The following is a 16,294-nucleotide window of genomic DNA, read 5'->3' on the forward strand; positions in this document are numbered from 1 at the left end:
AGGTCTAAAGGGCCCTCTTCCAGATTCCAGCTCTCTGTACAAGCCTCCCCCACAACTGCATCTGACAAAGATCACAACGTGCACTAGAAAAACAATTTGATAAGGCCCAAAAACAGGCAGAGGCTGGTAAGGAACTTTTACACCTGGTTGCAGTAGGGAAGCATTTGATTCCTTAAACAAGGAAATTTTGATTCAGGAATCTCAGCCAAGTCAGTTTGGTTGGTCTCCTACTGCCTCCATTACCAGACAGGAAATTCAGCAGCAGACATGGATGTACCTTTGGGGATAACCAACCCTGAGCCAGGACCCTCTCATCACCACAGGTGTTCCTATGCCTCTGCTACTTTCACGCCCACCATGGCGGGGCTCCACCTAGAGGAAGGCCAAGGCACTGCACTGTCACAAGACCTGTGCGATATGATTGCCCAAACTATTAAAAGGGCATTGATGCTGCCCTTATGCAAAGGGGTTTCTTAGCTCCACTGCCAGTGATAGACCTGAATCTAAGGGCCATTCCATCAGTGGGTCATTCATCAAGAAGATCCTGGAGGAAGGAGCAGAAGTTCTCCTCATAGCTCCTCAGTGGCCCAGACAGACCTGGTTCATGGACTTATTGACACTATCAATCTCACCTCCCTGGAGGATCCCTCCAGACAGGATCTCCCTCAGCCAGGGGGCTGTGCTACACCCGGAACCTCAATGGTTTCAGCTGGCCATCTGAGCCAGCTTGAGAGGGAGATCCTGAAAAAGGACCAATTCTCTAGGAAGGTAATCTCTACCATCCTTGCAAGATGTCCATTGACAACCCGCATATACAGCGCCACATGGAATTCCTTTTGCTGCTGGTGCTCTAGAAAGGTGCTAGCCCCAACATCGGCCTCTATACCTCAGGTATTGGACTTCCTGCAGGAAGGGTTAGAGGCAGGATTAGCGGTTAATACCCTCCATAGACAAGTAGCCACTTTGGCAACTGTTCTATCCTGCGAGGGAGCTTCAACCCTCTCTCAACATCCGAGGATTCATAGCTTTTTAAAAGGGGCTTCCAATCTGTGACCTTCGTCTGTTCACAGATACCCATCTTGAGATCTGTTCCTAGTCTTATAGGCACTAATGTCCTCGCCATTTGAGCATTTGAGTTCCGCCAGCCTCAGGCTTCTGACCCTTAAGGTCGCCTTTCTCATCACCATCATTTCTGCTCAAATAATCTCGGAACTGGCAGCTCTCTCAGTATGGAAGGATCTCTGTATTATACATCATGACAGAGTCATCCTCCACCTGGACTCGACATTCATGCCAAAAATCAACTCCTGGTTCCACTGGGCCCAAGAGGTCATTTTACTAGATTTTTGTCCAAATCCCAAACACCACAGAGAATGCCGGTGGCACACCTTAGATGTACGTAGAGCCCTGCACATATACATCACCAGGACAGCACCTTCAGGAAGACAGAGGCATTATTCATCTCTTTTCACTCCAGGTCTCTGGGCACGAAGGTGACTCCATCCACCATTGGTTGCTGGCTCAAGGCCTGTATTTCTCTAGTTTATGATCATCAGGCTCGACCTATTCCGGGCTGCATTATGGTCCATTCTACAAGAAGTGCAGCCACAACGGCGGCTTGGGCCACTCAGGCCTCTATACTAGAGATCTGCAGGGCAGCTACTTGGGCATCACCTTCTCCCTTCATCAGAAACTACAAATTTGACATGTGTGCCTCTGCAAAGGTGGCCTTTGGGAGACAGGTCTTGCAACAGGTTCTTCCAGTTGACAGCACCCTGGAGGTTTCTACTTCCCACCCTAGGAATACTTAGCTTGGGCATATTCCATTGCTTGGACTCTCTAAGCAGCACACAGGAGAAAGAACGTTGTACTCACCTGAACAACCTGAACGTTCATTCTATATGCACTGCGTGAGAGTCCAATCCCTCCCTAACATTCCAGAGGGGTCCAGGAGAGTCTGTTTTTTCTCATTATAGGTTACATCTTCTCCAGAACCAGACCATTGTTAACAAATTGGAGCTAAACAGGAAGGAGGAGGCATGACTAAACAAATTACAACTCAGTCTCTGGCCAATCAGACAAGGTTATCATCCATTGCTTGGACTCTCACGCAGCGCACATAGAACAAACGTTCAGTTGAGTACAACATTCCTTTCCTCTGAAATTGCCATCCGCAATCATTTAACAGATTAGAACAGATTCATCATTCTAAAATCATCTATACAATCTCAGACTACCATTTATGTTTTGCTGCTGATCCAATTTCTGACTGAATTTCTATTTATCTAAGACTACAACATCCATTTACTCTCTGAAGCTATGTGAAGCTTGACTTGCTAAAATTACTTTTTAAAATAAATAATTCCATTCATTCTTACTTCATCACCAAGAGATTCAGCTTCCAAAAGACAAATTACTGTGGTAGCTTTGAATCTCTCCCTCATAAATATCAACCACATTTGGGATGTTTCGGAGTTTGTTGCAGAAATTAAAGCACACACAAGCAGACTGATGCAGCAGGATTCATTAACTTACTTACTTACTTACTTACTTACTTACTTACTTACTTACTTACTTATTTATTTATTTATTTATTTATTTATTTATTTATTTATTTATTTATTTATTATTGCGATTTATATGCCGCCTTTCTCCCTGGGGACTCAAGGCGGCTTACAAAATGACAAATTCCAATACAAATCACAATGAAATAAAATTAAAATCAGCAACCCTATTAAAAACAGTTTAAAATTATGACAGTGTACCCCAAACGGATCAGTTGAGTTGATGAAAGAGCCACGTCTTCAGCTCGTGATGGAAAGAAAGAAGGTCGGGGGCTGTCCTGAGCTCGGTGGGCAATCCATTCCAGAGGGTCGGGGCTCCCACAGAGAACACTCTCCTCCTGAGGGCCGTCAGCCGACATTGTTTGGCTGATGGCACCCTGAGGAGGCCGACTCTGTGAGAGCACACAGGACGGTGGGAGAGTGGCTGGAGATGGTCCTGCAAGTACCCCGGGCCTAAGCCATGAAGGGCTTTATAGATGAGCACCAGCACCTTGAAATGTATCTGGAGCGCCACCGGCAGCCAGTGCAGCTCACTCAGGAGAGGTGTTACACGGGAGTATCTAGACGCCCCCGTAACTACCCGTGTGGCTGAGTTCTGGACTAGCTGGAGCTTCCAGATGCATCCCAAGGGCAGCCCATGTAGAGGGTGTTACAGTAGTCCAACCTAGAGGTAACAAGGGCATGAGTGACCGTGGCGAGGGCATCCCGGTCTACAAAAGGGCACAACTGGCACACAAGATGCACCTGTGCGAAGGCCCCCCCTGGTTACGGCCATCAGATGGTCCTCTAAGGACAGCTGAGAATCCAGGAGGACACCCAAGTTGCGGACCCTATCGGAGGGAGCAAGAGTTTCTCCCCTGATCATTAAAGATGGAACCTCCAGATCCCGGGATGCCGGCATCCACAGCCACTCAGTCTTGGAAGGGTTGAGTCTAAGTCTGTTCCTCCCCATCCAAACCTGCACCGCTTCCAGGCAGTGGGACATCACGGAAAGGGCATCCCTAGGGTGGTCAGGGGTGGAGATGTAAAGCTGGGTATCATCAGCATATTGATGATACTTCACCCCCAAACCATGAATGATCTCACTCAGCGGTTTCATGTAGATGTTAAAGAGCAGAGGGGAGAGAACCGATCTCTGAGGCACCCCACAAGTGAGAGGCCTCTGGGAGGATCCCTGACCCCCCGCCCAAACAGACTGCAGACGACCAGAGAGATAGGAGGAGAACCACTGTAAGACAGTGCCTCCTAACCCCATCCCCCCGAGCCGCTGCAGCAGGATACCCTGGTCGATGGTATCGAAAGCCGCTGAGAGGTCAAGAAGGACCAGGATGGAGGAACAACCCCCATCCCTGGCCCACCAGAGATCATTGACTAGGGCGATCAATGCCGTTTCCGTGCTGTGACCATGCCTGAAACCAGATTGGTAAGGAAGATAAATGTACAATACCAATATAGATTCTTCTTCAACGTGATAACAGTTACAAGCAAAACACAAGCAGAGCACAGCAGACAGACAAGTTTGCAGCTTCAGAGTTCAGAGCTTAATACCAAGAGAGCCTCCTCTATACATGGCAGTTAAGCTTTTGTACAGACTCAGTTGCCTAAACCAGACCTCTAGCTTAAGTTTCTGTTTCTAAAACAGCCTTCATTGGCTGAGCCGGTTACCATGCCTATTCATTGGCTGACCTTGTTACCATGTCTCCATTCATTCCCCATTGGCTGATTTATTCCAGTCCATGAGTATTCATACTCTGACAGGATGATGAGAAATAATAGGGAAATAAATACAAAATGAAGGACATTAATTGCATTCTGTTCTTTGCATTTACTTATTGGATGGCTAGAACTGAAAGCCTACTAGTGTTCTCAGTATTTTGAGGTCATTAAAAATATGTTGAGTTGTTTTCAACATGCTTTGAGGGACTAGGAAATGAAAAAGAGTAACATATGTATTTAGTTTTAAGAAGAATCCAAACGATAATATTGAGAAGTTTTAATTGTCTAGTATGATTCCAAGTAGCTAAAACTTTTTTTCTAGATTGCATTTGTGACATTTTTAAAAAAAAAAAATTAGAAGTGTTGCTTACAGTGTTATTGTGGGGATAAAATTACAGGAAACCCCCTAGGTAAACTAGCTTTTGTTTCTGAAAAAAAATAGAAACTCTTGAAAGAAAAGTCCCCCTCTTGTTCCTATTTATATGCTTTCTAGTGAGCTTTTGCAATAGTATTATTCATAGTCTATTCATTGTTCCCAAATAGTCTCATAGTTGTATATTCTGGGCAATTTACATTTTTGTTAGTGTAGAATCTTTTTACATTCCATATTTGGCAGAACATCTGTGAGCATGTCTGTGAGCCAAGAATATTGGTGATATAATAATTGAAACAGGATAAAATCTGTCCACCTGATTAGTCAAGTATGAGAGATTGTATTTACTGCAGGACTTCCAAATTCTTTATTGGGTGGACAGCACCTCCCAGGAAGTGCCTCTATTGCTGGAATGTTGACTTTACCATAAGCAAATTTTATTGAAAATGTCATAGTTTCATTCAGCTGGTCAAAGGAGGAGGAGAGCCTTTCCCACTCTTTCTCTAATGGAGAAGAACCCCAACTTCTGAGGCATCAGGTTGTACCAAGAATTGGTCTAAGTGTTGAGTAGCATCAGTGAAGAGAAATGGACTTTGAAATCCTACAACACTACTTGCTATTGAGTAAACTTTGTTAACTTAGAAAATCAGCAAAATAAATTTAATGTTTTAAAACTAGATTTTTAAAGGCTTTAAATTGTTTGTTCTGACATAAGCAACCAAATACTTTGTCAGAGTTTCATATTTGTCTGTAATAAATATTCTAAACCACCTAAATTGTGCTTAGGGTATCTTCTTCCAAGCCTAACTGAAAACTGACAACTGAATTAAGGTTTAAATGGATGATTGGATGATTTTTGAAATGGATGATGGATGAAATGGATGATTTTTTGCAAAATGTCCAGCAAAACAATTTAGAGGACGGACATTGGTATACTAGTCTTGCCTGAACTGGAGTTATTCAAATGAAGTTTACAGCTTCTTCGAGGTTATGAAATTGAACTCAGAAGGCTTTTATTATTGTATAAACCTTAAATGTTATTATATTAGAATTTCACGGTAGGAGTCTCTCTTTTTAATTTTTTTTTAAAATTTTTATTATAAACTGAAGACAAACAAAAACAAAAAGAATACGTTAACAAAACAAAATCACATACATACAACTAGGGTTGATTAAACCCCCATGTACATACAATTATATACCATCATACTACATCTTTGATTAAATTTTCCACATTGCACCTTACACTTGTTAATCTTCTTACATCTAATATTACCTTATATATATTTAGTATAATATATTTAGTATCAACAAATCTATGCTATATGCTTTCCTAACATCTACCTCATGGCATTTTTACTTCTATCCATTTGTACCATTTATCCCAGCTTTGATTGAAGGTTGATTCTTGTCTATCTTTAAGAATATATGTTAATCTATCACATTCTGCACACCACAATTTTTTTTTAATAATCATCTGGTCTGATGGTACTTCTTTCCCTTTCCAAAATTGTGCATATGCAATTCTAGCCGCAGTGGTAATATGTATAAAAAGGTACCAGTCTATTTTCCTTATACCCCCAGGATTTATTCCTAATAAGTAGACCTCTGGTCTCATGAGCCAATCCTTTATCTTACTCCAATAGCTTTGGGCTTGTAAACATGTCCACCATTGGTGGTAAAATGTACCCCTGGCTGCCCCACATTTCCAACATTCTGCTGAAGTTCCAAGGAACATCTTTGTGATTCTTGCTAGTGGTATATGCCATCTATATAACATTTTAAATATATATTTTTTGAAAGACACTGCCATCGTCATTTTTGCATTTCTATTCCATATTGTTGCCATTTTTCCAGATCTAATGTATATCCGAAATTCCTCGCCCAGGCTATCATCGAGTCTTTAACTACTTCATCAGCTATAAATCAGGACAGGAGGAGGTTATATACCTTAGTGATACATTTCTTATCACCTTCCAGGAGGGCCTTATCGAACTCTTGTGGTGAAATAAAGATCCCCCCATTAACTTTATCTTTTTGATACCTTGCTTGAACTTGTACGTATGCCCACCAGTCCAAATTAATTCCCCGTAATTGTAGGTCCACTCTAGATCTAAGGTTACCTCCACCATCCAGCAATTCCTTGTACATCACAGGTTTATCCAAATTATATAGAGGTGGGTATGTAGTCGCTTCAAGTGTCACAAAGCAATATGGGACCTTACTAGACATCATTCCCTTAATCTTATCTCATACCTTAATCAAACATCCCCTTACATAGTGATTCGTGAAATATTTATGCTGTCCTGTCTTGATTGGCCAGAGAAAATAATGCCACCCCTGCTGCAAATTATACCCTTCAATTTTTAATATACGCTTCCTCTTCAGTGTTATCCAATCTTTTACCCAAACCAGGCAAGAAGCTTGGTAATACCGCTCCCAATTGGGGAGCCCCAAACCTCCCCTTGTTTTATGTTCCTGCATCATTTTCCTTTTAATACGTGGCTTTTTCCCTTGCCATATGAATTTCCCAGTTATCTGATCCAGTTTACTAAAAAACCTTTTTTCTCCTCTTGCAGGAGCCGTTTGGAAAAGATATATCCATTTTGGTAACATGTGTGCCTTTATCACTGCCACTCTTCCTAGCAGGGATAGCTGTACTTTCCTCCACCTATCTAGATCCTGTTCCATTTGCAAAATGAGTTTATCATAGTTGTTCTTCTTTATCGAGGAGCATTTTGGGGTCAACCATATGCCCAAGTATTTTACTTTTTAACTATTTGTATTCCCAACACATTCTCTATCTCCATTTTCCGTGTCCCCTTAAGATTTTTAACAAGTAATTTGGTTTTATCTCTGTTAATTTGTAGACCCGCTACTACGCCGAATTCCTCAATACTTGTTAACAAATTTGACCCCGAAGTCATTGGCTCCTCCAATATAAAAACGAGATCATCTGCAAATGCTTGTATTTTAAACTCTTCTTTCCTAACATTGGTTCCTTTTATTTCTTTGTTTTGTCTGATTTGATTTAGTAAAGGTTCCAGAGTCAAAATAAATAATAGCGGTGATAGCGGGCAACCTTGCCTAGTTCTCCTACTTATTTGTATCTCCTCTGTTGTTTCACCTTCAATTAACACTCTTGCATATTGCGCCGTATAAAGTGCCCATATAGCTTGCATAAAACTAAATCCAAAATCCATCTCCTCAATTTGTAATAAAATAAAGTCCCAATTAACCCTATCAAATGCCTTTTGCGCGTCAAGAAACATTAGAACCATTTCTTTGTCTATATGTGTTTCATAATATTCCAATATATCCATGATGATTCTAATGTTATCTCGTAAATGTCTATATGGCAAAAAGCCATTTTGATCTTGGTGGATGTATTCGTTTAAAAAAAACTTTAATCTTTCCGTTAATATTGATGCAAATATTTTGTAGTCCGAATTTAGTAGGGAGATGGATCTATAGTTTTTAATCTGTGTTCGATCAGAATCAGGTTTGGGAAGCAACGTGATATAAGCTTCCATCCATGATCTGGGAACTGTACCTTTAGTTAGTACTTCATTAAATAAGTCTTTCATGTTTAACAATAATATATCATATATCTCTTTATATAGTTCAGCTGGCAATCCATTCGGTCCCGGTGATTTGCCACATTTCTGCTTCTTAATAGCATTTTCAATTTCTCCTTCCCTGATCTCTGAATTAAGAATTTTCTTCATGTTTTGTGGGATTTTAGCTAATTTCAAGTTTCCAAGGTATGCTCTTACTTGCGTCTCCTGTATTCAAAAAATTGTATAATTACCCTCTTTTTCCCTTCCACATTTCCCACGAGAGTTCCCTCTCCATCTTGTAAGGCATCAATTCTCTTTGCTTCTGCTTCTTTTCTTAACCTATACGAGAGCCATTTACCTGCTTTATTAGCGTAGTCAAAAAAATGTTGCCTCCCCCTCTTGATTTTGTTCGCCAGTTCCTCTTGGTCCAATAATGATAATTTATGCTTAAGAAAGTCTTTTCTCTCTTTTATCTTCCCATTTCTCGGGTCTAGTTGTAATGCCCTCTTTTCCTTTTCTAATTCTTCTAGAATTTTGCCCCACTTTTCTCTCTCTAATTTCCATTTATGCACCGAAATTTTTATCGAATATCCTCTTATAACCGCTTTCATAGTATCCCAAATATTTTGTAGCGAGGTATCCTCTCATCTATTTTCCTCGTAGAAAAGCTTTAGTTCTTTTTTCAATCCCGCGACAAATTCCTCCTCCCTTACCAAATCTATCCTCATTGTCCACCTTCCCCTATACTTTCTTTCTTTCCAGTTTACTATCACTGGATTGTGATCCGCCCATTCGTTTGGTCCAATTTCTGTTTCTACAGTCAATCTTAATATTTCTGGAGTAACCCAAATCATATCTATCCTGGGCCATGTCCTATGTCTAGGGGAGAAATATGTGAATTGGACCTCACCTGGATGTGCAACTCTCCAAACATCTTCCAATCCTAGTTCATCCCGAATTTGATCACATATCAAAGCAGTGTCTTCCTTACCCCTTTCCTGTTTCCCATATTCACCCCCTGGCATAATCTTTAGTGGCATCCATAACTGCATTAAAATCGCCCATTAAGCAAACATGTTCATACTTCAATTCGTTTAGTTTGTTATAAATCATATTATGGAAACGGCATTGGTCGCATTGGTTGATGATCTCTGGAGGGCTCGGGACAGGGGTTGTTCCTCTGTTCTGGTCCTGTTAGATCTCTCAGCGGCTTTTGATACCATCGACCATGGTATCATGCTGCACCAGCTGGAAGAGTTGGGGATGGGAGGCACTGTGTTACGGTGGTTCTCCTCCTTTCTCTCCGACTGGTCGCAGTTTGTGTTGGCAGGGGGGCAGAGGTCGACCTCGAGGCCTCTCATCTGTGGAGTGCCGCAGGGATCGGTCCTCTCACCCCTTCTGTTCAACATTTATGTGAAGCCTCTGGGTGAGATCATCCGTGGCTTCGGGGTGAGATACCATCAGTACGCTGATGACACCCAGCTGTACATCTCCACCCCAGGCCACCCCAACGATGCCCTTGAAGTGATGTCCCAGTGCCTGGAGGCTGTGCGGATCTGGATGGGGAGGAACAGGCTCAAACTCAACCCTTCCAAGACAGAGTGGCTGTGGCTCCCGGCATCCCGATATAGCCAGTTGACTCCATCACTGACTATTGGGGGTGAGTCTTTGGCCCCCACTGAAAGGGCTCACAATCTGGGAGTCCTCCTGGATATGCAGTGGTCCTTGGAGGAACATCTGACGGCTGTAACCAGGGGGACCTTTTGTCAGGTTCGCCTGATTCGCCAGTTGCGGCCCTTTCTTGATTGGGATTCCTTGTGCACAGTCACTCACGCTCTCGTCACCTCTCGCCTTGACTACTGCAATGCTCTCTACATGGGGCTCCCCTTGAAGAGCACCCGGAGGCTCCAACTGGTCCAGAATGCAGCAGCGCGGGTAGTGATGGGAGCAACATGGCGCTCCCATGTAACACCGCTCCTGCGCGAGCTGCACTGGCTCCCAGTGGTCTTCCGGGTGCACTTCAAGGTGTTGGTCATCACCTTTAAAGCGCTCCATGGCATAGGGCCTAGCTATCTGCGAGACCGCCTGCTGCTACCGACGACCTCCCATCGTCCCGTGCGCTCCCACAGAGAGGGCCTCCTCAGGGTGCCATCAGCCAAACAATGTAGGCTGGTGACCCCCAGGGGGAGGGCCTTCTCTGTGGGGGCTCCTACCCTCTGGAATCAGTTGCCCCCTGAGATAAGGAGAATCCATGACCTCAGTGCCTTCCGTCATGCCCTTAAAACCCATCTTTTCCAGCAAGCCGGGCTGGCTTAAGAAGAAATTTTTTAAATTCTTTTAATCGGTTTGTGATTTCTTAAATTTTGGGCCAAATTTATATATATTTTTAACTGTTTTTTAATATTTGTATTCTATGTTCTTATTTTGGCTGTACACTGCCCTGAGTCCTCAGGGAGAAGGGCGGTATATAAATTGGAAATTAAATTAAATTAAATTAAATTAAATTAAATTAAATTAAATTAAATTAAATTAAATTAAATTAAATTAAATTAAATTAAATTAATTAAATTAAATAATTAAATTAAATTAAATTAAATTAAATTAAATTAAATTAAATTAATTAAATATTATAAATTTTTTTCTGGTTACAGTTAGGGGCATATATATTTCCTAGTAAAACCTTCCTTTGGCATATTTTAATTTCCACCAACAAGAATCTTCCCTCTTCATCAGCAAAAAAATTTTTGGGTTCCGAATGTTTCTGTATATATATATCGCAACTCCTCTTTTTTTTTTTTTTTTTGTCAGCTAAGGACACAAATAGATCACCTAATTTGGGACATAAGAGTAAATTCTGGTAACCTTTTTTAATATGTACTTCCTGCAAGCATATTATTTGATATCTCCTCCGCTGTAACTTCATTTGTATTTTCTTCCTTTTATTCGGCAGGTTTAATCCATTAATGTTGATAGATATTAACCGAAGTCCATCTCCTGCCAGTTTATTTATTTGGTTCTTTCAATCCATTTCTTTTTCTGTCTCATCACTATCTGGGATCCCGAGCCCCCAATGGTTTGGTCTTCTCCTTTTTCTCTTAAAGCCTTCTGCTCTTTTATCGTTTCCATTTCAAGCAACTCTTCTTGGCTTTCGCTTTCTACCTCTTCCTCACTCTCTTGCTTATCAGCTTTAAACATCAAAAAATTCCTGCACATCTCTTAGGTCTTCTATACATATCTGCTTATCTTGCCAGCTTATAATCAGCCCATCCGGTAATAGCCATCTATAACGAATCCCCATCTTCTGAAGCCTCCTCATAAGAAATTCATAATTTTTCCTTATTTCTCTTACCCGTTTTGGTAGTTGACTTAGGATAATTATTTCTCATCCTTTATAACTTATTTTTTGATCTCTCTCTTTTTGTAGTACCTCATCACATAATGTCTTCTTGGTGCAGCATACATAGACTTCTTTTGGTAGGTTATGACGTCTAGCATAACTGGTAAATACTTGAAAAGTTTCATCTATATATTGATAAACTTCTTCTCTATCTTTCCCTGTAATCTCTGCCACCATATCCGTCATAATTTGGTCCAAGTTCTCATCTTTATCCTCCGCAATATTCTGAAACTGTATGTAGAAGGCTGCCCTATCCATCTCCATAAATATTAATTCATCTTCCAGCTTCTTATTTTCCCTAGATTGTCTTGTTTCCAGTCGCATCACCTTCTCCTCCACTTTCCCCACTTTAATCTCCATTTCCACAATCCGATCCCCATGTGACATCATTGTCAAGTTCGTCTCTTCCATTTTGACATTCATTTGCCGTAGCTCATCCCTCACCACTGTTACATCTGATTTCAATTCATCTATTCTTTTAGACGTTGTTTCTTGGTTTTTTACTATTGTCGTCATTGTATCTTGTAGTGTTTTAAGAATATCATGAAGATTTGAGGGTATTCCAGTTGCACTTGAGGCTTTCCCTATTGATGTCATTGATGTCATATCTTCCAATGATTTATGTGCCATTGGTGAGGTCGTAACTGGAGATGAGATTGATGATACTGTAGGTATCTTCTTCTTGGTAGTAATTGTGGTTGTAGCCATCTTTGTTAGACAGAAAAGGTTGCTCCACTCTAGCATACAGCGTGTATCTTTATTCTAATCTTATTCTCTTTATCCTGTATGTTACTTTACTTTACTTATTTGCAATACTCTGAACTAGTTATTTTAGCTCTAATCGTCAATTATCAATTCATAAACATTCACAAATACAAATTCATAAATGTCTCAATTAAAAGAGTTCAACAAGATAAACAGATAGTCTATCCAATCTTAATTATGTATATATATATATATATATATATATATATATATATATATATATCAATCACCCATCAACTAATTAATTTAAAAGACTTGATGAATCTAGAAGCTTCTTCCCCCCATCAATTAGGCTATTTATCAAAAAAAAAAAACAATTTAAGTAATTTATTGCTAATAATCATGAAACTTGTTCAACTTCAATCTTTAAGGCTTGAGAAAAGGAAAAGTTGTGAGGGAGAGAAAGAGAAAGAGTCAAATTAGCCCCAATCAATGTGCAATTCCAGTATCAGCCATAAGATCGTGTTCAAGTCTTTTATATCACTAGGAATGTTCAGTCTATAAACTTCCACTTTCCTTTCTTCTCCCAACCGCTCTAATGGAGACTTAGATCATATAGCTGAGTCACCATACTCCTTACTCCTCTTCCACCACTTGACTCAACTCAGTCTGTAGCAATTCAAACAGGTGGGTAGCAAGTAAAAAATCCAATAAATCCAACAGCAGTTCCACGATCACCTTCAGACTGTCTTTGTCCGAACCAGCAGCCCTCAGCGATCATCGGTTAGTTTTCTGCGTTGTCTTCGGCCTCCTCCTCCCTGCCGCTTCCTGATCTCTGGATTAGTAATCAGTACTCAGATATCTGTTCCAATGTAGATAGAAGTAATGCAGTAAAGTCCGATCTTCAATATCAGCCACCAGCCGCTTATTGGTTATAGTATGATGATAGTAGACTTCAGATAGTGGCAGACCCACAGATTAGGGGCACCATATTGGATGCCTTCTTTCAGCGTCGGCACCTCGGGGGGAGTTTCAGGGTTTCCTGAGGGATCCACACCACCCCGCGATCGCCCTGTGATCCCCTCTTCTTTTGCCGATCTAAACATGAACGGCAACAGCCAAATTAAGCCGCCAAACGCCAAAAAGGAAATGGGCATCAGGAGACTCCTTACCTGCTTCCCACTGCTGTGATGTCATACCGGTAGGAGTCTCTCAAGAACAAATTGAAGGGAAAGTAACTTTTGATCAAATTTTATCTTCCTTATGTCACTGGGTATTTTAAAGGTATAAGCCCTGAAGAATAGGAATGGATGTGGAAATTCAATGAGCTTGGGGAGATGATGTCTTCAATTATTTTGGAAGACTGTTGTACAGTTTTAACAAAAATACAAGAGAAGCAAATGTGAAAAACAAGAACTATGTAAGGATAATGAGAGTAATAGAGTTTCCTATCATTTGAGTACTGGGAAGGTACTCATTTGAGTACTGGGAAGGGGTATTGATGAGGCAAAGCAAAAACAAATATTCAGTCAAGAATTCATGGTTGCTGACTTCTTTGATTACAGGAAAGACAGCAAACACATTTATTGCTGACTGTAACCCCTTTATAGACTTTTTGTATGAAACAGAAAAAAATGAACTTTTTATTTGTATTTTTGTTGTTTAGAAAATATTAGATATCAGAAGAGTTTTTTTGTAGCAATAGAGTAAGAAATAATTTTGTACTTGTATTTGCTGAAAAAGAAATTTGAAGTCTCTTCCTATTTCTTTTTATCCTTTCTTTTTGCATTTTATCCTTTCATCTGTTTCTCTTCTTTTTTCTTTTCTTTCTTTACTTTGTATTATTTTTTGTTAATTTTTAATTTTATTCTCTTTTTAAAACTTTTAATAAAACTTATACAAAAAAGTGTTCATGCTTGTTTTGCCATTTCATCAAATTACACACCCACACACCCACACCCCAGAGAGAGAGAGAGAGAGAGAGAGAGAGAGAGAGAGAGAGAGAGAGAGAGAGAGAACTCGGCTGACTTCAAAATGATTGTCAGTTTCCTTTTTGCTCTTTGCCGAATTGGATTTATTTCTGAGTACAAACTCTTAAAAAGTCTTTGTCTATTGACAGCGTCTTCTGTATTTAATATGATTTGTTCATTTTAGTTTCATTTGCATTGATTATAGAAATGCAGCTACAGACTGAGTGTTAAAACAATGATTTGTAATAGAATTTCTAATCAACAGGTTTAAGTTATTCAACTGAATATTCAAGATGTAGCAGATATATTGAATTCTTTAGTTTATTTTTATTCATTTAAAAAAAATATTTATTTCTAGTTTACACCAAGCTCTAATGGATTTACAAAATCAGCAGCTCACTGAGCTATCTGACTGGTTAGCTAAAACAGAAAAAAGAACAGCAAAGATGGAGTCAGAACCTTTGGGACCTGATCTAGAAAGCTTAAAGAAGCAGGTGGAAGAACATAAGGTAAGCTGTAGTTTTCAAGAGCCACATTATTTTTTAGCATTTCTTTGTGTAAATATCAGCACAGTATTATGTAAAAGTAATATTTATATAAAATGAAACATCTTGTTTTGTAATTCTAATTTAATATAAAAAATACCACAATTTTGGAACATTGCATAGAATTAGATTTTATATTAATAAGATAAGGATGTTATAATTTTATTTACTTATTTTTCTTTCATTATTCACATAATAAAAAATATTCTGGAATGATATGAGGAAAGGGAATTGCAACATGCTATTTATTTCAAAATACAATAATAATGTTTCAGATTTTATTATTCCCTTGTTTCTTTCTTTTGCTATTATATGCTTTCTTTTTAAAGTGCTCTAGTAGCGAATCAACACTATTAGTTATTATAATTGGGATTTCTAATCTCATTAGCAGTGCTGTGACTTTGTATTGCAGCCCCCAAGCACAGTAAAGTATTCAAGCTGAGTACCTGCCTTTATATACAAAAGATGAAGTATTTTGAAAAATGAATTTAATTATAAAAGCCACACGCCAGCACATAATGAACAAAAGAATTGGATAAAATGTGCTTCTGTTGTGCATTTATGTTGTAGTCTAAGACATTTTTTTAGACACACACACACACACACACACACACACACACACACACACACACACCATTAACTGATTAATAATAAAGAGCCTTGGTAGTACAGGGGTTTAAGGCACCCTGTTATTAAGCTGGTTATTAAGACCAGCTGCCTGCAATTACTGCAGGGTTCGAATCTCGCCAAGGCTCAAGGTTGACTCAGCCTTCCATCCTTTCTAAGGTAGGTAAATTGAGGACCCAGTTGTGGGGGCAATAAGCTGACTTTGTATAAATATACAAAAGGATGAAGGCTATTGCTGAGCACATTGTAAGCCACCCTGAGTCTTCGGAGAAGGGCGGCATATAAATCAAATTTTTTAAAAAAATAAAAAATAAAAAATAAAATCTCAGGTATACTTTAATAGATACTAATGTTGTGTATGATGCTATCTGTATTTCTACCTTTTTCTTTATTTTTAGCATCATGTATAACTGACCTTCTATGGATGAGATATACTTTTTAATGAAACACTTGATGCTGGAGTTATTTGATAGATTCAAAATTTTGAATTTTTCATATTTCTTCTAGTTATTAAAATTCCCGACAATACATACGTGACCCTAAATCCTATGCAGTCCAAATATTTACCAGTTTTCCATGCATTCTAATTGTAAAGTAGTTAGTCTACTAGTTATGTCTAACATAGATCTGAAATAGCCTTTGGCTATGCAATTTTGGAAGCAGTAAGTTGGCATTAAAATGAAAAACAGAAAATGTACATTCATTGTTACGTGCTTAAGATTCATCCAGAATTTTCTATCATTTCAAGAAAACCTGCTTGTTTATCTGCATTGATAGGTAGTCTCTTTTTATTAATGGTATATCTATGCAATCTAGACCAACAGATGAAGTCCTGTG

At 39.5% G+C, this 16,294-nt stretch overlaps 1 protein-coding gene across 3 annotated transcripts in view; it reads left to right on the top strand.

The window, feature by feature from the left end:
• The window catches only part of DMD (dystrophin), a 2,041,544-nt gene that overhangs the window by 659,008 nt on the left and 1,366,242 nt on the right, over positions 1-16,294 (top strand). For all 3 annotated transcript variants that reach the window (XM_087871305.1, XM_087871306.1, XM_087871307.1), the window contains exon 11: positions 14,644-14,794. In XM_087871305.1, the coding sequence (XP_087727431.1) occupies positions 14,644-14,794 (151 nt within the window). The remainder of the gene's footprint in view (positions 1-14,643; positions 14,795-16,294) is intronic.

Source organism: Pantherophis guttatus, chromosome 5, assembly GCF_059756535.1.
Source record: "Pantherophis guttatus breed Tessera chromosome 5, ASM5975653v1, whole genome shotgun sequence".
Classification (NCBI taxonomy): Eukaryota; Metazoa; Chordata; class Lepidosauria; order Squamata; family Colubridae; genus Pantherophis; species Pantherophis guttatus.